Source organism: Canis lupus, chromosome 7 (genome assembly GCF_048164855.1).
Source record: "Canis lupus baileyi chromosome 7, mCanLup2.hap1, whole genome shotgun sequence".
NCBI classification, from domain to species: Eukaryota; Metazoa; Chordata; class Mammalia; order Carnivora; family Canidae; genus Canis; species Canis lupus.
Window position 1 is genome coordinate 72173477 of NC_132844.1, and position 21778 is coordinate 72195254.

Below are 21778 nucleotides of genomic sequence, written 5' to 3' on the forward strand. Positions count from 1 at the left end.
TGAACCCCTTTCCCTTCCTGTCTGAAGGGCTGGAGGAAGGGAGGGAGACTCCTTAAACAAACACCATCTAAAATGCATTAAGACTACAAGGTGGAGCCATCTGTATTAGTGGGGAAGAGTGGATACTGAATGCTGCTAGCAAACGGAACAGAGCAAATCAACACTGAGAACAGTCCCAACTCCCACAAATCTCCAAACAGTGATAGGGCAGCAACAACTCCTTTCCTTTATTTCCTCCCCTTGTAAAGGGAGATTCAAGCTGAGTGTCCATTCTTTCCTGTCCCCAAGTCCCCAGCTAGACAAGTGACTGCAGGCACCAAACCCTGGGCTGGGTGATAGCACAGGCCTCAGAACGTGCCTCTAGCACTGAGATGCAGCAGTTATTTGTATGAGCAAGTCAACATTAAGTCCACCAGAAAAGAGGAGCACCACTCAAAGACCAGGGGGCCAGCTGGGCCTGAAGCTTTCAGGTGGACCAGAGGCAGGGTTCTTAGTGATAAGAGAGTCTCGAAATAACTGGCTACTTAAGCTTGGCTGGTTGGAGCCCACAACAATGAAGGTCACCTCTGTGTATATGGCAGGATGTCAAGGATAAGGCCAGCTCAGTTACCTGAAGAAAATTGAAACACACAGTCTTTCAGAGAGAAAGAACCAATCAAAGTGGTACCCTGGTCACGTCAAGACCATGCTCTGCCTTCCTGTGCCTGAATAGCTGCTGGGTCAGCTGCAGGCCAGAGGAAGGCTTCCAAGAGGAGAAAGGGAGACAAAAGGGGGCTTCTAGGCCACACAAGCTTGTTTTTCAGGAGACTTCCAGGAAGGAAAACTCACTCTCGGGGTCTGTTGACCATGACTTCACCAAGGGCCTCCAACACCTCTCGTTTGTAGTCCTCGAAGTCACCATCGATCTGGCTAACACTCTGCTCCTCCACCACCCACAGCTGGCAGTTGGTTTCTGTGATGAGTCGGGCATCGTGGCTGACGACAATCACAGCTTTGAAAAAAGATGAGAGAATGGAGGGCAGGCAGGAAAAAGGTAGAGGGCAATCAGAGCCTGAAAGAAGGGAGCCCTGGCCAAGGGACACAACAGTCTGGTCCCCAAGGAAAAGAGGAGTCTGCATCCTGAGCCAACTTACCGCCCTTGTATTCATTGATGGCTTCCCCAAGAGCATCAATAGACTCGATGTCCAAGTTATTGGTGGGTTCATCCTATGGAGGAGACATTCCATGACCAAGCGTTACAATTCCTTCCAATACTGTCACCTTTAGCCCCTCTTGCGGTCCAGCTCACTCACCAAGATGAGGACATCAGGCTCCCTACAAGCCAGCTCAGCAAACACAACCCGGGCTTTTTGCCCACCTGTAGCAAAGGAAGAGGAGGGCCATCACACTTGACTGCCTTAGATTTCTGAAGGTAAACTGAACATGTGTGCGCAGAGTTTCCCCAAGTCCTAGCTCTTCTTCTCTTCTGACTCTAGGTACAGTCTGGAGATGAAAATTAAGGAGAAGGACATCTTCCCTAGCCCCCTACAGTGGTACCAGAGAGTTTGCAGATCTGGATGGTGTGGGCGTGACTCTCAAGGCCAAAGCGGCCCAGGCACTTCCGGGCATCCTGGTAGGGCAGATTGAAGCCCCGCTGCAGGTACTCAGTGGGTGTCTCCTCCATGCGCAGCTGCTCTGCATACTGCTGGTTGAAGAAGCCAATTTTCTGCCCAAGAGAGGGAGGTGGTCTGTGAAAATCATACTTCCTCTATCAGACTCTTTGTTCCCTAATTCCCAAAGCTAACTTACCAGCCGGTGGTTCTTTCTCATTTCTCCACGCGTCTGTAAGGAAAAAGCAAGTGATAAGATAAGGGAAAGGGGAGACAGTGTCCTGCTCCACACCCCAACTTTTCTGAAAGGGAGACAAATACTAGAACTGGACTGGGAATAAGTCCATGCAAGAAAAAGAACCCAGATGTTCTCCCTAATGTGACAAAGGCACACCCAGGAAAGGAGAATAGTACAGAGCCAAAGGGGAATGACAGACGAATGAAGAGGAGAGACACAAAACACAGATTGAGAACCAGGAGGGAAGGGACCACAGACAAAGACGACCCCCTTCCCACCCAACAAGACCCACCAATGGCATCTTTTTCACGATTCTGCCTCAGATGGGGATTAAGAGACAGTTTGTGAGAGGCTCTAGCAATGTGGTGTCTGAAGAAAAGGGCTCTATTCTCAACACTTTCCTAGAAGGAGTAAAGAGGGCTACACCCAATCTAAAGCACTGTATGGTAATATGTTGTTGTAAAAGTCCTAAGAGCGATTATAGGCAGTATATCCTAAGAAAAAACTACATCCATGAACACATACCATAAGAATATTTACAACCGACCTTCAGTGAAAAATAATTTAAGTGACTGACATCAAATAAATCATAGTAAATTCACAAAAACATGAACGTACATGGATAATTACTGGCATGTAAAAATTCTCAATGTACATTATCTGAAAGAACTGGCTATAAAACAATCTGAGAGCCCATTTTTGTTAAAAAATTTATATATATATATATATATATATATATATATATATGTATTTTTTTACATTTGCAGAACCAAAGGGGAAAGCAATGCACCAAAATTAAAACCAATGACCTCTAGAATTTTCTTACACAATTTCTAAGCATTCTATAACAGACTTAAGTTTCTCGTATAACCAAAGCACATGTGAGGGAGGGATACCCCCAGTCCAACCCCTCTTCTACCTGCTTTCCTCCCCTCACCTGATCTACAAGCACTCTCTTCTACAACACCTCTTAGGGAAATGAGTCATCTGTGGTGAGTTCTGTATTTAAATCTTCAGCACTAGAAGGGGGCTGCCTGACTCTAGCATCTGGTGAACAGCCGCCTTTTCACAGCTGTCATGCTCTCCTGGCCTGGCTCCAGGACTTACTGGTGTCAGCTTGCCCGTCAGTAGCAGGAGCAGGGTGCTCTTCCCCACGCCGTTAGGGCCCACAATGCAGACTGCAAGGAGGAAGACAGGTAATCAGAAGTCCCCAAAATTGTCCCTGCAGTCCAGCTTCACATCCCCAAGCACTCGACACCAACTCACTCCTTGAATCCATGTCAATGCCAAAATCCAGATTCTTGAAGAGTGGTTTCTGCCCCTCATAGCCAAACGTCGCACCTGAGAAGCAGGAAAAAAAAAAAAAAAAAAAAAAAGATTCACTTTCTTTTCAGTCACCCTGAAGGTCCCGGCCTTGGGAGAAAAGAAATGGATCCCATGCTGGATGGAGGACATGGGGTGCACACGCTTCCACCCAGCACTGTTGGGGTCTGCAGCCACTCACCGTGCAGACCCAACACAGGAGGGCTGAGTGGTGGAGGGTTAGGGAAAGTGAAGCGCACAGTGTACTCCTTGGGGCGCTTCAGCAGCTCAGGAGCCTCTTGTGAGTCCTCGTCCTGGTTTTTCCGCCGGCATTTCTGCTGCTTCCGTGTCAGGGCTTCCTTTGTTTGCTTTTCCTGGAGAGAAAGGAGAAAAGGAGAAATCTTCACTGTTCACAGCGGTCCCTGAAATGGAGGGTGGTGCCCCTCCAGAAAGAGCCCCCTCTTTCTCTGTACTGAGAAAAGCCCTCCAGAAAAGGAAGACCCCCAGCTGCTCACCGCCTGCTTGGTGGACTTGCCACCTGCCTTTAGCTCCTTCAGCTTTTTCTCCTGCTTCTCATACTGCTTCAGCAGTTCTTTCTGCTTCTGCTGATACATCTTTTTGAAGGTCACTGCAGCAGACGAGGAGGATGGGCATCAACAGTTGTCTCTCTCCCCAGCAGAGGGACAACCAGGACCAGTGAGGACAGAGGTGAGCATCACTGCCTAGACTCCGGAGATTTAACATCACTGCATCCCTACCAGTCTTCCCTCTAAGTAAGGCCTTTTCTCGAAGGCCTTTGCTTTCTTCCCCCTACAGATGATCTCACTTACTGTAATTGCCCCGATAGTAATGGAGCCGCTGGGCATCAAGATGGATAATATCGGTGCAGACATCATCCAGGAAGCCCTGGTCATGGGAGACGATGAGCAATGTCTTCCGCCAGCCCTGGAGGTAGCTGGGTTTTAGAAAAGAGTGTGAACATATCACAATGGTCAGGTTAGGGTTAGGTCAGAGAAGCAGACCGACAACAAAAAAAAAGGGAGGAAGAGAGAAAGGGCTAGATCGTAAAGACAGAATGGGAACCCATGATGTCAAAACTGTAATCAAGGGTGATGTACTTATTGAGCCAGATGACAGCATTGAGGTCCAGGTGGTTAGTGGGCTCATCCAACATCAGCAGCGTCGGTTCCATGAACAGCGCCCTAGAGGGTGGGGCAGCAAAATATAGGATCGGGGCTAGCAAGATCCTTGCTCAGAAAACCCCACAGAAGCCTCTGGTAAGAGACCATGAACACTCCTTTCCAATCTCTCCTCAGAGAAGCTCCTATGCAGGACATGTCGATGAAAATATACCACCAGGTAGGGAGGAAAGATCTTGAGTTTGACAATGCAGATGATACAGAAGAAAGCAGGAAGCCTTGCAACTCCCTACTGGCCCTAAAACATGGAGAAGGGAAAGCCTCCCAGTAGATGGAGGCTGGAAAGAGGAGGGTGGTGATGTGGGTTGCCCACCTGGCCAGGGAGACACGCATGCGCCAGCCCCCCGAGAACTTCTGTGTGGGCCGATTCTGCATTTCAGGGTCGAAGCCCAGACCGGCCAAGATCCGCCGGGCTTTGGCCTCTGCAGCTGCTGCCCCGGTCGCCCGCAATTCTTCATATACCTGGAGGAGGGAGAAGAGGACACATGTCTAGAGGTTCTAGGAACTCCCAAGTCTCAGCCCATGTCCCCTGCGCCATCTCCTCTACCTTCTCTAGCCTCTCAGCAGCTGTGTCATCTCCCTGCTCCAGCTGCCTCTGGAGCCGACGCTCCTCTTCCAGCAGCTTCAGTCGCTTGGTATCAGCTCGAAGAACAGCCTGCACGGCCGGCGTCTCATCTGCTACCACCTCTGAGGGGAAGGCAAGGACAGACAGGTCGCCTAGAGAGCCAAGACTCCCATTCCTTCTTTCCTTCAGCTCTACTTCTGGTTTGCCTGGCCTTGCCCAACTCTTTGTACTTGTTTCACATAAAATATTCTCTATATCTCCTCTCGTTGGCACCCATCTCTCAGTCCCCAATCCCTGCCCCCTGCCCAAACGTTTCTCACTCCATAACCACAATTTCTTCTACTGTCAGTCGACTCTTCTACCCCCACTGCCCACCCCTCAGACCCCACAAACCCATCCCACCACTGGCCTCACCCTGCTCACACAGCAGCACGTCGATGTTGGGAGGGATGCTCAAGGCTCGGTTGGAGATATGCTTGAGGAGAGTGGTCTTGCCCTTCCTGGGGAATGAGAACTATTGGGACCAGGACACCCCTGAGAAATCTCTTCTTTTCCTTCCAGCTCCTTCCCCTTTATAGCTTCAGCCCTCTCCTCACCCATTGGGTCCCACTAGTCCGTAGCGGCGGCCGGCTACAATGTATAGGTCTGCGTTGACAAATAACTCCTTGCCATGGGCCGAGATGCTGAACTTCTCCAGCTGCAGTCATCAGGGAAGCAGAGGGAAGGAACAAGTACACAAGAGCCATAACTTCCTAAGTGCTGGGAAGCTTCTGACAGACAGCTCCAGCATGACGCTCCTCTTACCATACTGGTCTCCTTCCTGTTCACTGCTTTGAATTGGCATCTCCCAAATTCTAAGCCAGTCTAGCCCATTTTACTTCACCTCCAAGGGTGGATCCCTCTACTTCTGTTGGTTTTCCTACTTTCTCACTGAAGCTGACAGAACTCAAGGTATGGAATGCGCCTCCAAGCTGTCTTCCAGTGGACTAAACCACTCACAGTTTACTTTCTTGGCTGCCACGGCCACCTCAGGAAAAGGTGGTGCTTCCCTGAGCAAAATGGTTGGGAGGGGCCCCTCAGACCTTACCTTAATGTCAGATGCATTTTCTAACATGGCTTGGCGGGAGGACACCTCCGCTTGGGACACAGAGAAATCATTTTCAGCAGCATTGGCTGCTTTTAATGAAGCCACCTGGCGCTCATACTCCATCTGAGAAGGAAGCAAAAGCCACATATGAAGTCACTGTCTGTCAATTACCTGTCACAAACAGAGCCATTTATCAATAGACAGCAAGAAAAAGTTAACAGGGCGCCTGGGTGGCTTGGTCTGTTAAGCACCTGCCTTCGGCTCAGATTATGATCTCTGGGTTATGATCCAGACCCACATCAGGCTCCCTTCCTCTCTCTGTTCTCTCACTCTCTTTATTTATGTATTTGAGAAGGAAGGAAGGAAGGAAGGAAGGATGGATTCTTTCCTTATTTTAATTGTTTTTCTTGTAGTGTCCCCCAAAGCTCTCTTTCTTGCCCTCCAAATTCAGATGTCCCTTAGCTGAAAAAAAAATTTTAAAGATTTTATTTTTTGGAGCACCTGGATGGCTCAGTGGTTGAGCGGCTGCCTTTGGCTCGGGTCGTGATCCCAGGGTCCTGGGATCGAGTCCCATAACAGGCTTCCTGGAGGGAGCCTGCTTCTCCCTCTGCCTGTATCTCTGCCTCTCTCTGTGTATCTCTCACAAATAAATAAATGAAATCTTTAAAAAAAATTTATTTTTTAAATTTCCGAACATATAGCATGACACCCAGTGCTCATCACATCACGTGAAAGACTTTAAGTAACCAATGTGGGGCTTGAAGTTACAACCCCAAGATCAAGAGTCACATGCCAAGACTGAGCCAGCCAGATGCACCAACCCCCTCACCGGAATTTTTTTTTTTTTTAATATTAAAAAAATCAAATGTTCCTAACTTTGACCAAGGTCTTACCTGTTTCTTTAGCTTCTTCTTCTCCTTTTTGCTAAGGTGAGCATAAGGATCATCAGCCTTAGACTCCCCTTCCTCCTCTTCATCTTCTCCTTCTTCCTCTGAACACTGTGAGAACCAGGCGGTGATGAAAAACAAAAGATCCCTTCTAGAACTCAGATTTCATGTCATTCATCCAGGCACATAGCTCATCCCTTCTCCACCCAGAGTCCTGAAATATCTTGTTGGGTCCTCTCTCTCTCACACACTAACCCCTGGGCTCCCTGGAGTCCTTCAGCCACTTCTGCTGCCAGCAATGGTATATGACAAATAGTATAAACAAGTATGTATAAAATATAACAATTATACATATCTACAAATTAACTACCTATACCACTAGGGGAGGGGGGAATAAATGAAACAGGTTTTCTTCATGTATCAGTGAGTTTCTGTGGCTTATATGCTAACATGCAAAAAAAAAAAAAAAAAAGTCCAGAAACACTCAGAGCACTGAGAAACCTAACTGAATCCAGAATTAGAAAGTGCTAGAGGTGCAGGGACCTCAGAGAGCATTAGATCTTACAGATAATAAGCCTCGAGGTGAAAAAGTCACACTGCTGGTGACTGACAGAGCCAGAACCCAGATCATCTGAGGCTTACACCAGGGTCCTTTCCTCTCTGAATCAGGAGGTGAATGGGCCATGGGCCAGATTTCACTTGATGCCTTTTTATAAATTTATTTTTTATTGGTGTTCAATTTGCCAACATATAGAATAACACCCAGTGCTCATCCCGTCAAGTGCCCACCTCAGTGCCCATCACCCAGTCATCCCCACCCCCCGCCCACCTCCCCTTCCACCACCCCTAGTTCGTTTCCCAGAGTTAGGAGTCTTTCAAATTCTGTCACCCTCTCTGATATTTCCCACTCATTTTTTCTCCTTTCCCCTTTATTCCCTTTCACTATTTTTTATATTCCCCAAATGAATGAGACCATATAATGTTGTTCTTCTCTGACTGATTTAGTTCACTCAGCATAATACCCTCCAGTTCCATCCATGTCAAAGCAAATGGTGGGTATTTGTCGTTTCTAATGGCTGAGTAATATTCCATTGTTTGATGCCTATTTTTATATGGTCCACGAGCTAAGAATGGTTTTATACTTTCAAAGAATCATTTTAAAATAAAAGGATACGTATTAGAGATTGCATGTGGTCCCCAAAACCATAAATTATTCTGTGGCCCTTTACAGAACTCCTGCTTCCCCAAACACCAAAATATACACCTGCTCTGCCTTCTTGGCCTTCTCCTTCCCTTGTCTGGGTGGCTCCTTTTCTTTTGTTATTTCTTCTTCATCCTCCTCCTCTTCATTGTCCAGAGCAGCAAATTTATTATGAGGCTAACAGGGAAGACAGCAGGTCTGATGAAATTTTCTAATTCCTGAGCCCCAGCACCTCCTCCTGCCAATACCTGCCAATACCTTGGCCTTCCCCTTTGATTTCTCTTCCTTTCCCTTTCTGCCCTTCAGCCCAGGCTGCTGTTCCTCGGATACAGCCTGGAGAACACACGCACAAACATACACACACACACACATATACAAAGTTAATTCACTACTTTGTTGTTTACTAAGCATTTCTAGGGAGACTAGAACTAGAAATTAAGTATTACCAAGTCCTACTCAGGAAAAAAGATCTAGGAAAATCCTAGCTTCCAGCTTGAAATGAAACAGTGAAGAAATTAGTAAATGATGTTAGCAAAGCTAAGGGACTGAGTCAGGAAAGTGAGCAATGTGGGTGGGTGGCACTAGCACTGCAAGGCTTCCTAAGAGAGGGCAAATCTTGAGAACAGATAATGGATATAAGCTTGAAAAAGACATTCTAAAGAGGGAAGATGACATAGTGTAAGAACAAAAAATGGCTCCAGGGCAACTGGCTGCCTTACCTGATGGAGCATGCGACTGATCCCAGGTTTCTGTTTATGTGTTTGTTTGTTTTTTTTAACACTTTATTTATTCATGAGAGACAAAGAGAGAGAGGCAGAGACACAGGCAGAGAGAGAAGCCGGCTCCATGCAAGGAGCCCGATGTAGGACTCGATCCTGGGACTCCAGGATCATGTGACTCCGGGATCACCCTCAACTGCTGAGCCACCCAGGCACCCTGATCTTAGGGTTTTAAGTCCGAGCCCCAAGTTGGATGTAAAGATTACTTAAAACAAAACAGCCTCCAGAAAAAAAAAAATGCTTCAAGAGACATAAAAAAGAATGCTGAGAAGTGAACAAGCCTGTTCACACAAAGAAGAATTCCAATTCCAATTCTGCAAGAATTCCCTTGCAGAAGGGTACAAGAGGAAGAGCAAAGATCCTTTGTTTCAGATTTTAAGTCTAAAGCCCACAGAATCATTACAAACTTCTGAATGATGAGAACAGATATCACAAAGCTGATTTGATAGTGTAAATAAGACAGATCTAGAAACTAGTTTATTTACTCATTTTTAGGCAGGCTTCATGCCCAGTGTGGAACCCAATGAGGGGCTTGAACTCATGACCCAAGCTGAGATTAAGAGTTGGCTGTTTACCCAACTGAATCACCCACGTGCCCCTGGAATTAGTTTAAAAGCAGAAGAAGAGGCACCTGGCCTCCTCAGTTAGTGGAGTGCAAACCTTGATCTCAGGTTTGTGAGTGCAAGCCCCACTTAGATGTAGAGATTACTTACATATCTTTTAAGATCTTTTTTAAATTTACAAATTTAAGAAAGAAAAAAAAGGAGGAAAAAAAGCAAGGGAATTACCACACCATGGCCAGAAGGTGCTACATGGGATGGGAGTGACCAGCAGGGCTGCCACTTTCACCTTATTGATCCGATTCTTCTCTAGCTTGGCAGGTTTAGGAGGATGTTTTTCTTCTTCCTCCTCATCCTCACTGTGATCCTGAATCAGGGCTGCAAAAACATTACCACCCTAGAGAATAGAATGGCCAGAGAAGTCAGTGGAATGGTCAAGGTTGCAACCCTGGGGTCTCTGTTTACCACACAGATGGCTTACCTTAGTTTTCTTCCCTCCTCGGGGTATGGGGGCAGGGACTGAAATAACAAAGGGAGAAGATGAGGTTGGAAATGGTTATAATGTCTGGTTCCTCCATCTAATCCAACTCAAAGATCAAGGAACAAGGCACTTTACTATTCATGACTCAGGAATTTTGGGAACCCATTTCCCCTCAGGTCATTTACCCTCATCCTCCTCATCACTGGCTGGCACAGAGAGCTTCTTAAGACGCTCCATGAGCTCCTTTTCTTCTCCATCATCATCCACATCCTTCTTCCTTCGGCCTTTTCGGGTGTCTCGTTTCTTTTTTTGCTGCTGAAAGGAAAAGAGAGTAAGACAATGAAGCCCAGGCCCTTGCTGCATCTCTGCCCCAGAGAGTTCCCCATAAGCTGAGTGAAACAATGTAAGCTGGACAGGGTTGGCGGACCCCCTGACACTTGAACCTGCTGTTGCTGTTGCTCCTTCTCCTTAAGCACCTTCTCTTCTTCCCCAGCCTGTTTATCTTCTATAGCCAGCTCCTCAAAGAACTGTAAAGGGAGGTAAAATACAGGTAAATGTGGCTCTGAGACCAGCCCCCTCACACATAGGCCCACTGACCCTCCAGTCCACCCTCACCTTCCTTCCTCTCCAGAGCCCCCACCTCCTCCACATGGCCATATTTTGGTTGGAAATATCCATGGTCATTTCTTACCGACAACCCTCATTTTCTCACCGTCTTTTTGGTCTTTTTGTCCTTCTTCCCCTTCTTCACCACTTTGTCTAAAAGGTTAAACAGACATTGTGAATGCTTATCTACAAATCCCAAAACAGCATGACCACCCCTGCAAAGCTCTCAGTGGCTCCAGTCTATTTTACTATTTTCTATCATTCCCCAGGCATTTGTACTGTCCCACAAAAGACAATGGTGCCCTGGTAGCAGTGGAAGGGAGAAGTAGAATTCACAAGGTGAAGACAAAAGTGGGAATGGGAAGTAAGTAGTCAGAGTATTCAGAGATGATTCCTATTGTTTCTCGGTTTGGTTTTTTGTTTTGCTTTTAAGATTTTATATTTTGGTGATCATATACTCAACGTGAGACTCACCCCCAACACAGAGATCAAGAGTCCTATGCTCCACTGACTAAGCCAGCCAGGTGCCCCCAATGACTACTGTATTTTTAGCTTAGCAAAATTAGCTGTGCTAGTGGTACCACTATCAGCTCAGGATACACTAAAAAAGCCCTCTCCCCACCCCTGCCACCCATGAGGGAAAAGTACGACAGAGATACCACACATTCAGTTTCCCAAATGTCATTGGTGAAAAGCACAGACCGTGTAATCAGAGTGGTCTGGTAAGTAAATGAATACCTGGACCTCTGCTCTACCTGCGCTGCTCAAATTAACATTCTAGCATAAATCACACTGCATTGTACTTAACTGTTGGTACGTTCATCTTTCATCCCAGAGAGTGACCTGTCATACTGTTTAGCTTGCATTCCCATGGAACAAAGTGGGAAATCTTATATAAAATCTGACTTGGGTAGCCCAGGTGGCTCAGTGGTTTAGTGCTGCCTTCAGCCCAGGGCGTGATCCTGGAGACCCGGGATCAAGTCCCACGTCGGGCTTCTGGCATGGGGCCTGCTTCTCCCTCTACCTTTGTCTCTGCCTCTGTCTCTCATGAATAAATAAATAAAATCTTGAAAAAAATCTGAACAAATTCCAGCTCCTTTCTATCCAACCCTGATTCCTTGAAGGTAGGGAGGGGACTATGTCTAACTCCTCTTCTCCCTGCCCCCATCAGAAGGGAGGCACCAGCAGCCTCACGACTTCTCTTCCTGTACAGGTCTACGTACCATCATATTCCCCTCTAAACCACCCCATCCACCAACCGCTATCCAACTCTATGCAGAAGCACTCCGATAATCATTTAGTTTAAAATAAACAAATAATTTTAATAAATAATAATAAAATAATAAAAATAATAAACAAATAAACAAATTCTGCTACCTGCCACGTTAGTATTTTTCTTTTCATTTTTTTAGGGAGGCTCCATGCCCAACGTGAGGCTTGATCTCTTGATCCTGAGATCAAGAATCACATTCTCTACCAACTGAGACAGCCAGGCACCCCTCACATTAAGTATTTTTAGTCTAAAACTTGATATAGTCCATAGTAATCAATTATTCAGGCATGTTTTACTGACCATCTACTGTGCCGAAAACTGGAGTTATCAAAGGACACTCCCTATAATGTAAGGCTTCACAAACTAAAGGGTCCTATCCTCTTTTCTACTGTATCTGTTTCTCTACCCACACCTAATGTTCTGGACACTGACCTCTCCTTGCTCCCTGATTAAGTCCCAGACACACTTGGTCTGTTTTTGCTTAATCTGTGTCTTCTATCCAGAACACATTTCAAAATCTGATTCCCACATTGGGTGACTAGTGTGAATGAGCTGAAAAGAAGTGTTGGGGGATGCCTGGGTGGCGCAGCGGTTTGGCGCCTGCCTTTGGCCCAGGGCGCGATCCTGGAGACCCGGGATCGAATCCCACGTCGGGCTCCCAGTGCATGGAGCCTGCTTCTCCCTCTGCCTGTGTCTCTGCCTCTCTCTCTCTCTCTGTGACTATCATAAAAAAAAAAAAGAAGTGTTGAAGAAGTAATGAAAAGTTCTATAAGCTATTCTAAAGAGTTTAATCCTAAAGACTTTTTTGTTGTTGTTGTTTCAAAGATTTTATTTACGGATGCCCAGATGGCTCAGCGGTTGAACATCTACCTTTGGCTCAGGGTTATGAGTCCCATGTCAGGCTCCCTGCATGGAGCCTGCTTCTCCCTCTGCCTATGTCTCTGCCTCTCTCTCTGAAAATAAAGATTTTATTTTATTTCTTAATTTTAGAGAAAGGGAGTATAGGAGTAGAAGCAGAGAGAGAGGAAAGAGTCTTTTTTTTTTTTTTTAAGATTTATTTTTTTATTCATGAGAGACACATTGAGAGAGGCAGAGACACAGGCAGAGGGAGAAGCAGGCTCCATGCAGGGAGCCCAATGTGGGACTCGATCCCGGGACCCCAGGATCATGCCCTGGGCCAAAAGCAGAACTTAACTGCTGAACCATCCAAGCGTCCCCTCCTTTGGCTTTAATCTGCATACTCTCCCTAGCAGACTCCTTTACACTCAACGTTACAACAACATGCTTGTGGTTTTTTACTTTGTAGCCTAAGATCTCTCTTGTTCCCACCTACTCTTAGAAGTTCTCCAGAAATCCCCAAATTGGCAATCAAAAGCTGACTTTATCACTTCCCATTCCCCACCCTACCGGCCACTTCTGATTTCAAGCAATAGTCTACTACCCTCTGAGTTACTCGAGTGTCATCTTTAAGCTCTTCTTCCTTCATTCAGTCAGTTAGCAGACCTGCTCAATGCCATTTCCTCAATAACTCTTTGGTCTCCACTGTCTTGGCTTACTCTCTTACTGCTTCTCACTTAGATCATTGCCAGAGCCTCTTACACAGTCATCTTGTCTCCAATCTTGACCAATTCAAGCCCTTCTCCACTGCTCAGTATTGTCAGGATGAGCCGATCCAATCATTAAGCACATAAAAAAGTCCTTCCTTAATGTCTTCAGGATTAAAGCCTTTGGAATAGTGTATAAAGCCTTATTAATTGTCTCCTGAACATCTTTCTAACCTCATCACATTAGTCACCCAATATTGGAACCAGCCAGGATCACCTAGTTTTTACCTTTGCACATACTTCTTCCTCTGCTTAGAATGCTCCTCCCTTGGCTAACTCATACTGACTCTTCCAGAATCAACTCAGCTACCACATATTTCTGGGAGGCTTTGTTGACATTCCTACCCTATCTGTCTGAGTAGATGCTTCTCGCCGCTGTAGTCTCATGGCATTCTCAACCACATTCATCACTGTCAACCACTTTCTGATTAATGCTGTCCCTTCCACTAAACTCCATGCCCCTTTGGGGCAAGTCTTATTTTTTATCTCTACGTTCTCAGTTCTCTACACAGCACCAGTTATACAACAGGCACCCAATAAATGCTCGTAAACTTAGTCACTGTGTACCCACTAGAACTGTTTGTATCCCTTTTCTCTCCCCTTGAAGTGCCTTCAAATTTGGGAGGATGTCTTCATATTTTTTCTCTCTCTCCTAACCACAGTATACATGGTGCTTAATTTCAGGCAGCTACTCAACAAACATTCCATACACAGCTTAACCTTCATTCCAACACCCAGTAGCTACACTACGCTCTTGCTGCAGATGAGCCTGACATGTATTACGCAGGAGCTCAAGAGGGAGCCCTCCTCTGGCTCCTGAAGGGGTGTGGGTGAGGGCACCGAGGCACAGCTGACAAGTTCCTGTGGTGTGGATACAGTGTGGTGGGGAACACGTCCAACAAAGAAGAGAGGAGGTCTTTCTCAATTCTCCCCTCTCCCGCGGCACCATATGCTTTTCGTCGCCTCTTGTCCGGTCCCACTGAAACTCGTGCGCCATAGCCCGGCGCTTTCTTTCGCTGCCACCCAACTCGCTCCAGCCTGGGCCGACTCTTGCCCCCCATCACGACCTCCCCCCCCGCCTCGGGCACCATTGCATGACTTCTCTACAACATTCCACGCTACCTCCTCAACCTTTAACTTCTCTCCATCCTCCACCCTCGGGCACCATTGCACGCATGCGCAGTCGCCCCCCTCGTCCTTCTCACACCCCGTGACCCACTTCTAAAATACGCGCACTCTCTTCTCCCCTTTTCTCTCCCGTTGGCTCCCTGCCTATCAGCCTCACCGGTGGGGCTCGTACTCTCTCCGTCCCCGATCCACTCGGGCTCCGGCGGCTGCTGCCTAGGTCCCTTCGGCATCGCGGTGGCAGTTACAGGTACCCCGGGCACGCCGGGCGCTATTTCCGCTTCCGGCAGCGTGGGGTCCGGACGGGGCGGGCTCTCCACTCCGCGGCCGCCGGGCCTGTCCCGCGCGGTGCACGTGCGCACGGCGCGTCACCTCGGGGGCGTGCCCGCGGCCACTGGGCGGGGCCAGCGTGCGCCGCGGTAGCGACGTCAGCACGGCGCCGTGGGCTTTCTGGGAATATTGGGTCGTGACTCGATGACGTTGCGTCACCGAGTACCGAACAGAGTAATTTAGGACTAGGCCGAAGGAGAAGAGGAATGCTTGTTTTGTTTGCTTTTGCATTTTCAGTGGTTAGGAGCAGAAAGACGCAGTCCATCTGCTTAGGAACGGGCCTGGTGTTGAGATATGTCGCAAGGCGATCCGGCGTAGAGTTGTAAACGGTGAGCTGTAGCCCAACAGTGTGGTGAAGCTCGGGTTCCTTTGTGGAGGTGGTGGTGGGTAATGTTAACAGTGGTCCTGAGGTATGATTGCTGCACGCTAAACTCACTTGCAATAAATCGACAGGCAAAATGTACACTTTGATCAAAGTCTTGGCATGTATACAGCCATTAAACCACCACCACAATCAAGATTTGGGTTCACGTCTAACTATACCACGTAATAGATGTGGGAGCAAGAGGCTCCCATAGTTCTCTCAGCTCCCGTTCACTCCTTAAACCACTGATCATGCTCTTGTCCCTACCATTGCCTGAGTCCTTCCTTGGCAAGGTCAACAGATAGGAGGCCAATTCTCTGTCCTTATCTTATTTTCCCAGTGGCATTTGATGCAGATGCTCACTCCCACTTCTTTCTTTTCTTTTTTTTTTCAGGGACACTGCTTTCTGCAGGTTCCCCTTCCATTTCAGTGGTTGCTCCCTTTCCCTCCTTTCTGGCTTCTCTATGTCTAAATGTTTTAGGTCACATTCTTTTTTTTTTTTAGGTCACATTCTTTGACTTTCTTTTCTATCTAGACTTATCACCTATGTCTCACGACCTTTAATACCATTCATAACTGACGAAGATCTCTGGATGTCTCTTGACACCAATTTCTGCCCTAAGCTTCAGGCTCACAAATCCAACTGCTTAATGAACATGCTCTCTCAGATCTCTAATAAAATATCTCAAATTAATATTTGCAAAACTGAGCTCTTGTTTTTATTCCTTAACCCTGTGTCTCTTCCAGATTTCCCACCAATAAATCACATCATTGGGGCACCTGGGTGGTGAGTGGTTGGGTGTCTGCCTTCTGCTCTGGCCTGGGATCCAGCCTGGCATCTCACTCCCTGCTGAGTGGAGACCCTGCTTCTCCAACCTCTTCCACTCCCCCTGCTTGTGCACTCTGTCAAATAAATAAAATATTTGAAGGGAAAAAAAGAAACCACCTTTCATTTATTTACTTGAGCCCAAACTGAAAGGTCATTCGCTCTCTCCATTCCCCCTCATCAGCAAGCCATGTCTACTTTATTCAAAAAACATGTTTAAGTACATGGTATATGCCAGACACTCTTCTAGGCTCTTGGGCTCAGTGAATAAAATAAAGACCTCTGCTCACATTTCCAGTAGGAGAGAGAATGCCATGGAAAAAAGAAAATACAGGTCAAGGTAAAAGTACCAAGAGGGCAGGTTGTAGTATAAACTATGAAGCCTCAGTGAAGTGAAATTCACCTTGAAGAAGGTGAGAGTTTTGGCTGCATGGGTTTCGAGGAGAGGAGCCTTGCTGGCAGAAGGAATAGCTAGAGCAAAGCTCTATATCAGAAGTGTACTTGGTATAAAATGAGGAACAAACAGCAAGGACAGTGTGGATGGTCCAGTGTGAGAAGAGATTGTTGGAGAGGTGAACAGAAAAGTAAAGCGGGGTCTGGATTGGGAAGGGTCTTGTAGGTCATCTGAAGAATTTGGCTTCTACCCTTGACTAAAATAGAAAGTCATTACAAGGGTTTTTGTTATGATTTTAGATTTATTTGAGAGAGAGAGAGCACAAGCTGGGGGAGTCAGAGGGAGAGGGAAAAGCTGACTCCCCACTGAGCCGGGGTCCTGACATGGGACTCTATTCCAGGACCTAGTGATCATGACCTGAGCCACCCACGCATCCCCATTAAAGGTTTTGACCAGAGCAGTGACATGACCTGACTCACATCTTAAAAGGATGACTTTGGATGCTGAGATGAGAATAAACTGAGGAGCTCAGGGCGGGGAGGAATGGCAGAAGCAGGGAGACACGTTAGCAAGTGTTGGTGACGCAGACCAGGGTATTGGAGGTGGTGAAAAAGGAGTGGTTTCTGGATATGTTTGAGATGGAACCAGCAGGTCTTATAAAGAATTGGATGTCAGGTATGCCTGGGTGGCTCAGCGGTTGGGCATTTGCCTTTGGCTCAGGGCATGATCCTGGCCCTGGGATTGAGTCCTGCATCGGGCTTCCCATGGGAAGCCTGCTTCTCCCTCTATGTCTCTGCTTCTCTGTGTGTCTCTCATGAATAAATAAATATTAAAAAAATAAAAGAATTGGATGTCAGGTGTGACCAAAATATTTTTTTAAAACGATGGCTCCGAGTTTTCCAGACTGAACAAATAGAGAGATGGAGTTGCCATCAACTGAGACTTTAAAACATATCCCAAATCTGTCCATTATCTCCGCCTCTGCCCCAGAGCATACCACCATCTCTTTCCTTTGCACGACCAAAGTGGCCTCCTAACTGGTGGTTCTGTTGTCATTCTCGGTCTCTAGTCTATTCTTCACACCTACATCAGTAAGATGTAAATCAGATCTTCAAAACACTCAGAATAAAATCTGAGTGCTTGGTACAGCTTACCAGGTTCTATATGACCTGCCCCCTGTTGGTTCCTGATCTTTCTCCATAGTCTAGCTATACTGGCCTTATATTTTACTTCATACACTTCAAACTCATTCTTTCCTCAGGGATTTTGCCCTTGTTGCTCCTTAAGCTTGGAATGCACTTACTCCAGATACTCACATCGTTGCTTTCTCATTTAATTTCAGTCTCTAGGGCACCTAGGTGGCTCAGTCAGTTAAGTGCCTGCCTTTGGCTCAGGTCATGATCCCAGGGTTCTGGGATTGGGCCTGACATCAGAATCCCTGCTCAGTGGGGGAGTCTGCTTCTCCTTCTTTTTTTTTTTTTTTTTTAATCTTTATTTATGTATTTTTTTAAATAAATTTTTATTTATTTATGATAGTCTCACAGAGAGAGAGAGAGGCAGAGACACAGGCAGAGGGAGAAGCAGGCTCCATGCACCGGGAGCCCGACGTGGGATTCGATCCCGGGTCTCCAGGATCGTGCCCTGGGCCAAAGGCAGGCGCCAAACCGCTGCGCCACCCAGGGATCCCTCTCCTTCTCCTTCTGCTCCTCCTCCCTGCTCATGCTCACTCTCTCTCAAGTAGATAAAATCTTTAAAAAATAATAGTTTCAGCCTTTATTGATATCTTACCTCCTCAATGAAGCCATATTGTAATACTGATCTATTGTCTTCCACCTGTCACTCTCCAGCCTCTTCCTTCTCTTTTTCTTTAGAGCACGTATTACTTAAGTTTATAGTACATACTTATTGTCTATTATCCTCAACAGATTATAAGCACCATAGGGGCAGGGATTTATCTTTCTCTTTATTACATTTCTGGCCCCTAAATAGTGCTAAAATATTTATTGAATGAATGTGAGACTTAAATAACAAATAGAAAAACTTAGCATGGTACCTTGCACAGAACAATGGAAAGATCTTACACTCTGAGATATCCCCCCAACCTCCTCTGGCCATCCCTCCTCAGTCTCTCTCTCTCTCTTTTGATTTTTTGTTATTTTTATTGGAGTTCGATTTGCCAACCTCCTTAGTCTCCTTGTTGGTTTCATCCTTTTGTACTTGGCCACTAAATGTCAGCCCTCCTCAAGGCTATACTGGGCCCTCTCTTCTTTCCACTTGACATTCTCCTCTTATGTGGTTTCAGCAGATTCCTTAGAGTTCTATCCCAACCACCACTTTTTTTTTTTTTAAAGATTTTTTTTAAAGATTTTATTTATTTATTCACAGGCACAGAGAGAGAGAGGCAGAGACACAGGCACAGGGAGAGGGAGAAGCAGGCTCCATGCAGGGAGCCCGACATGGGACTCGATCCCGGGTCTCCAGGATTACACCCCAGGCTGCAGGCAGCACCAAACCGCTGCGCCACTGGGGCTGCCCTTTTTTTTAAGATTTTATTTATTTATTCATGAGAGACACACAGAGAGAGAGAGGTAGAGACATGGGCAGAGGGAGAAGCAGGATCCCTGCAGGGAGCCCAATGTGGAATTCAATCCCAGGACCCCGGGATCACGACCTAAGCCAAAGGCACTCAACCACTGAGCCACCCAGGTGCCCCCAACCATTACTCTCTATAGAGTACCCCTCATTTACTTCCTTAATATCATTAATCACAACCTGTAATTATTCACATGTTCACTTTTAAGAAAGACGGCCCCTGACAACTGGGAATTGGCCTGATCCTACCAGCTAAGCCATGATGCTCAACTTAAACATAACCTCACAGAACATAAATGTCAGCTGTTACTATGACTGTCACGAAGACAAAGTTCAAAACCTTCTCTAAGCACAAAGACAAGGTCGTCATGCAAACCATAAATATTAAACAGCCCCCTCTCTGCTAAAATGAATGAGGGCTCTTTTTGACCAACTGCACTTTTAGCCATGTTTCATTCCTCCCTCCTATTTTTTTTAAAAGATTTTATTTATTCATTCATCATGAGAATACACAGAGAGGAGAAAGAGAGAGAGGCAGAGACACAGGCAGAGGGAGAAGCAGGCTCCATGCATGGAGCCCAACATGGGACTCGATCCCGGGTCTCCAGGATCACACCCTGGGCTGAAGGCAGGGCCAAACCACTGAGCCACCTGGGCTGCCCCATTCCTCTCTCCCTCTAGATGAGATTAAGATGTGCATTCACAATTGCCTTCACTTCCTGAGAGCACCCAACCCAGACCAATTTCATTTCCTTGAACCTTTCCCCCAAATCACCTAGCAGAAACCCTAAACCTGTCATTTCTAACTTAGTGAGATAACCTTCAGAATTAATAAATCTGAAGACTAAGATTGTGTTCCTGGTGGTCTTTGGCCGGAGGGCATTGATACTTTTAGTGTTATTCTCTGTTACATCTCCAAATTTTACCAGAGAGCAGCCAATAAAGGATGTTCATCCTGAAAAGCCAGGTGCTTGAATAGAGTACCTTTCCAAGCTTCAGTGGCAGCTAGGACTAGTTATGGTCAGTGGCATAAAGTTGAGCTGTTAGCTTTAAATTTCCTCCAAGGGGATCCCTCAGTTGCTCAGTGGTTTGGCACCTGCCTTTGGCCCAGGGCGCGATCCTGGGGTCCCAGGATTGAGTCCCACGTCGGGCTCCCAGCATGGAGCCCGCTTCTCCCTCTGCCTGTGACTCTGCCTCTCTCTCCCTGTGTCTCTTATGAATAAATAAAATCTTAAAAAAAGATTTTAAGGCCCATACTGAGGATTGGAACATGGATAAGTTAGCTTATCCACTTCCCAAACCATGAATAGGAGGATCTGACCCCAGTAATTTTGGAGCTGGAATCTGAAGGGAGGGGTTCTGAATACCTGAGGACCTTGTGGTAGCATTATGCCTTGTGCTGTCTACCTCCTGAGTTGTGAGAAATAAACTTCTATTTTGCTTTAGGACTAACTGGTTTCCAATACAACTCAACTTAAAAGCTAATATGGGGCAGCTCTGGGGGGGAGGGGGGGCTCAGCAGTTTAGCACCACCTTTGGCCTGGGGCTTGATCCTGGAGACCCGGGATCAAGTCCCACGTTGGGCTCCCTGCGTGGAGCCTGCTCCTCCCTCTGCCTGTGTCTCTGCCTCTCTCTCCCTGTGTCTCTCATGAATAAATAAAATCTTTTAAAAAAGCAAAAAAAGAAAGCTGATAAACCATTGTAGTAGGTACTTAATATTTAGTGAACGTTTCCATGTTCACGGTTTAACTACCTATATTGTAAAACACTCAAATATGCAGAAGACATTTATGACACCAGTTTTACTGTGAATACTAAACCTGTATATCCAACTTCCCTTTTACTCTCTTCTGAGGTTTTTTTTTTTTTTTTTAATTTTATTTATTTATTCATGAGCGACACAGAGGGAGAAGCAGGCTCCCTGTAGGGAGCCCAATGTGGGACTGGATCCCAGGATGCTGGGATCACACCGAGTCAAAGGCAGATGCTCAGCCACCCAGGCGTCCCTCTTCTGAGGTCTTAAAAGGCAGCTCAGACTCATTATTACAAGAACAAATTCATAGCATTGTCTGTTTCCTATTTCTTTTTAAATGGTAGTTATGCGGGCCAGTATTACCCTGAGAAACCTAAAATATTTTCATTTTGATCTTTTCAGGTCTACTTTTCTCCCATTCCACTACCCACGGCTATACCATCATAACTCACCTGGACTACTGAAGATACCTTGCAAGGCACTTCCAAGCCTGGCCAGCTCCAAATTAGAATCCATCTTCTTGAAAAACAAAATCTAATCCATGATAGTCAATGGCCTAAGACCCTTCAGGTCTTTGGTAATAAAAGAGACCCAAGTCTTTATTTCTACAAGGCCATGAGTGGTCTAGCTCCTCTTTCTTCTGCCTCATGTTCTACTTTTCCCATCTTAGCAAACACCTTTGCTTGGCTTTTGCTCTCCTACTCAGGCCTCCTGCTTGTCCTTCAGAGCTTGTCTCATGTCACCTTCCCAGTCTCCCTTTATTACATACTCCCTTTTCATTATGTCTCACTTTTGACAGGTGTGGCCTTATGCATATTCATGATTTTTTGATAACCGTGTCTCTCCTATGGATTTAAATTCACTGGCTTTGGCTCTGTTCTTTCTAGTGCCTAGTATATTGTCAGGCCCACAGTCTACAACTATTTCTTCAAAGACTGTTTTGTCATTACAACTCTATAAACATCAAACCTATAAACATAGATAAAATATTAAAAGATTACTCCACAGATACTTGGCCTTTCC

General features: G+C 46.3%; 1 protein-coding gene and 1 long non-coding RNA gene across 6 annotated transcripts; one reads left to right on the forward strand and one right to left on the reverse strand.

Annotated features, from left to right (window-relative positions):
- Window positions 1–203: 203 nt before the first annotated feature.
- Window positions 204–21376, reverse strand: ABCF1 (ATP binding cassette subfamily F member 1). Of its 5 annotated transcripts, none has more exons than XM_072833860.1 (26): window positions 21208–21376; window positions 10601–10647; window positions 10332–10415; window positions 10074–10203; window positions 9889–9926; window positions 9697–9804; window positions 8327–8401; window positions 8132–8245; window positions 6874–6978; window positions 5981–6103; window positions 5490–5590; window positions 5308–5393; window positions 4876–5015; window positions 4642–4790; window positions 4248–4331; window positions 3960–4084; window positions 3645–3757; window positions 3332–3503; window positions 3094–3168; window positions 2935–3005; window positions 1789–1821; window positions 1537–1705; window positions 1293–1357; window positions 1134–1206; window positions 829–991; window positions 204–610 (listed from the first exon to the last, which is right to left on the reverse strand). In XM_072833860.1, the coding sequence occupies exons 1-26, from the start codon at window positions 21269–21271 to the stop codon at window positions 607–609; spliced, it is 2511 nt and encodes an 836-aa protein (XP_072689961.1). In that variant the 5' UTR covers window positions 21272–21376; the 3' UTR covers window positions 204–606. The 5 variants fall into 5 exon arrangements, with proteins under 5 accessions (XP_072689961.1, XP_072689960.1, XP_072689963.1 ...); XM_072833859.1 differs by lacking the exon at window positions 21208–21376 and adding an exon at window positions 14657–14861 and having other exon boundaries at window positions 10074–10200; XM_072833862.1 differs by lacking the exon at window positions 21208–21376 and adding an exon at window positions 14657–14829.
- LOC140637371 (uncharacterized) lies at window positions 14932–21764 on the forward strand. Its single transcript, XR_012034526.1, has 2 exons — window positions 14932–15155; window positions 21158–21764. It is a non-coding gene; the product is annotated as an uncharacterized lncRNA (long non-coding RNA).
- Window positions 21765–21778: the final 14 nt, after the last annotated feature.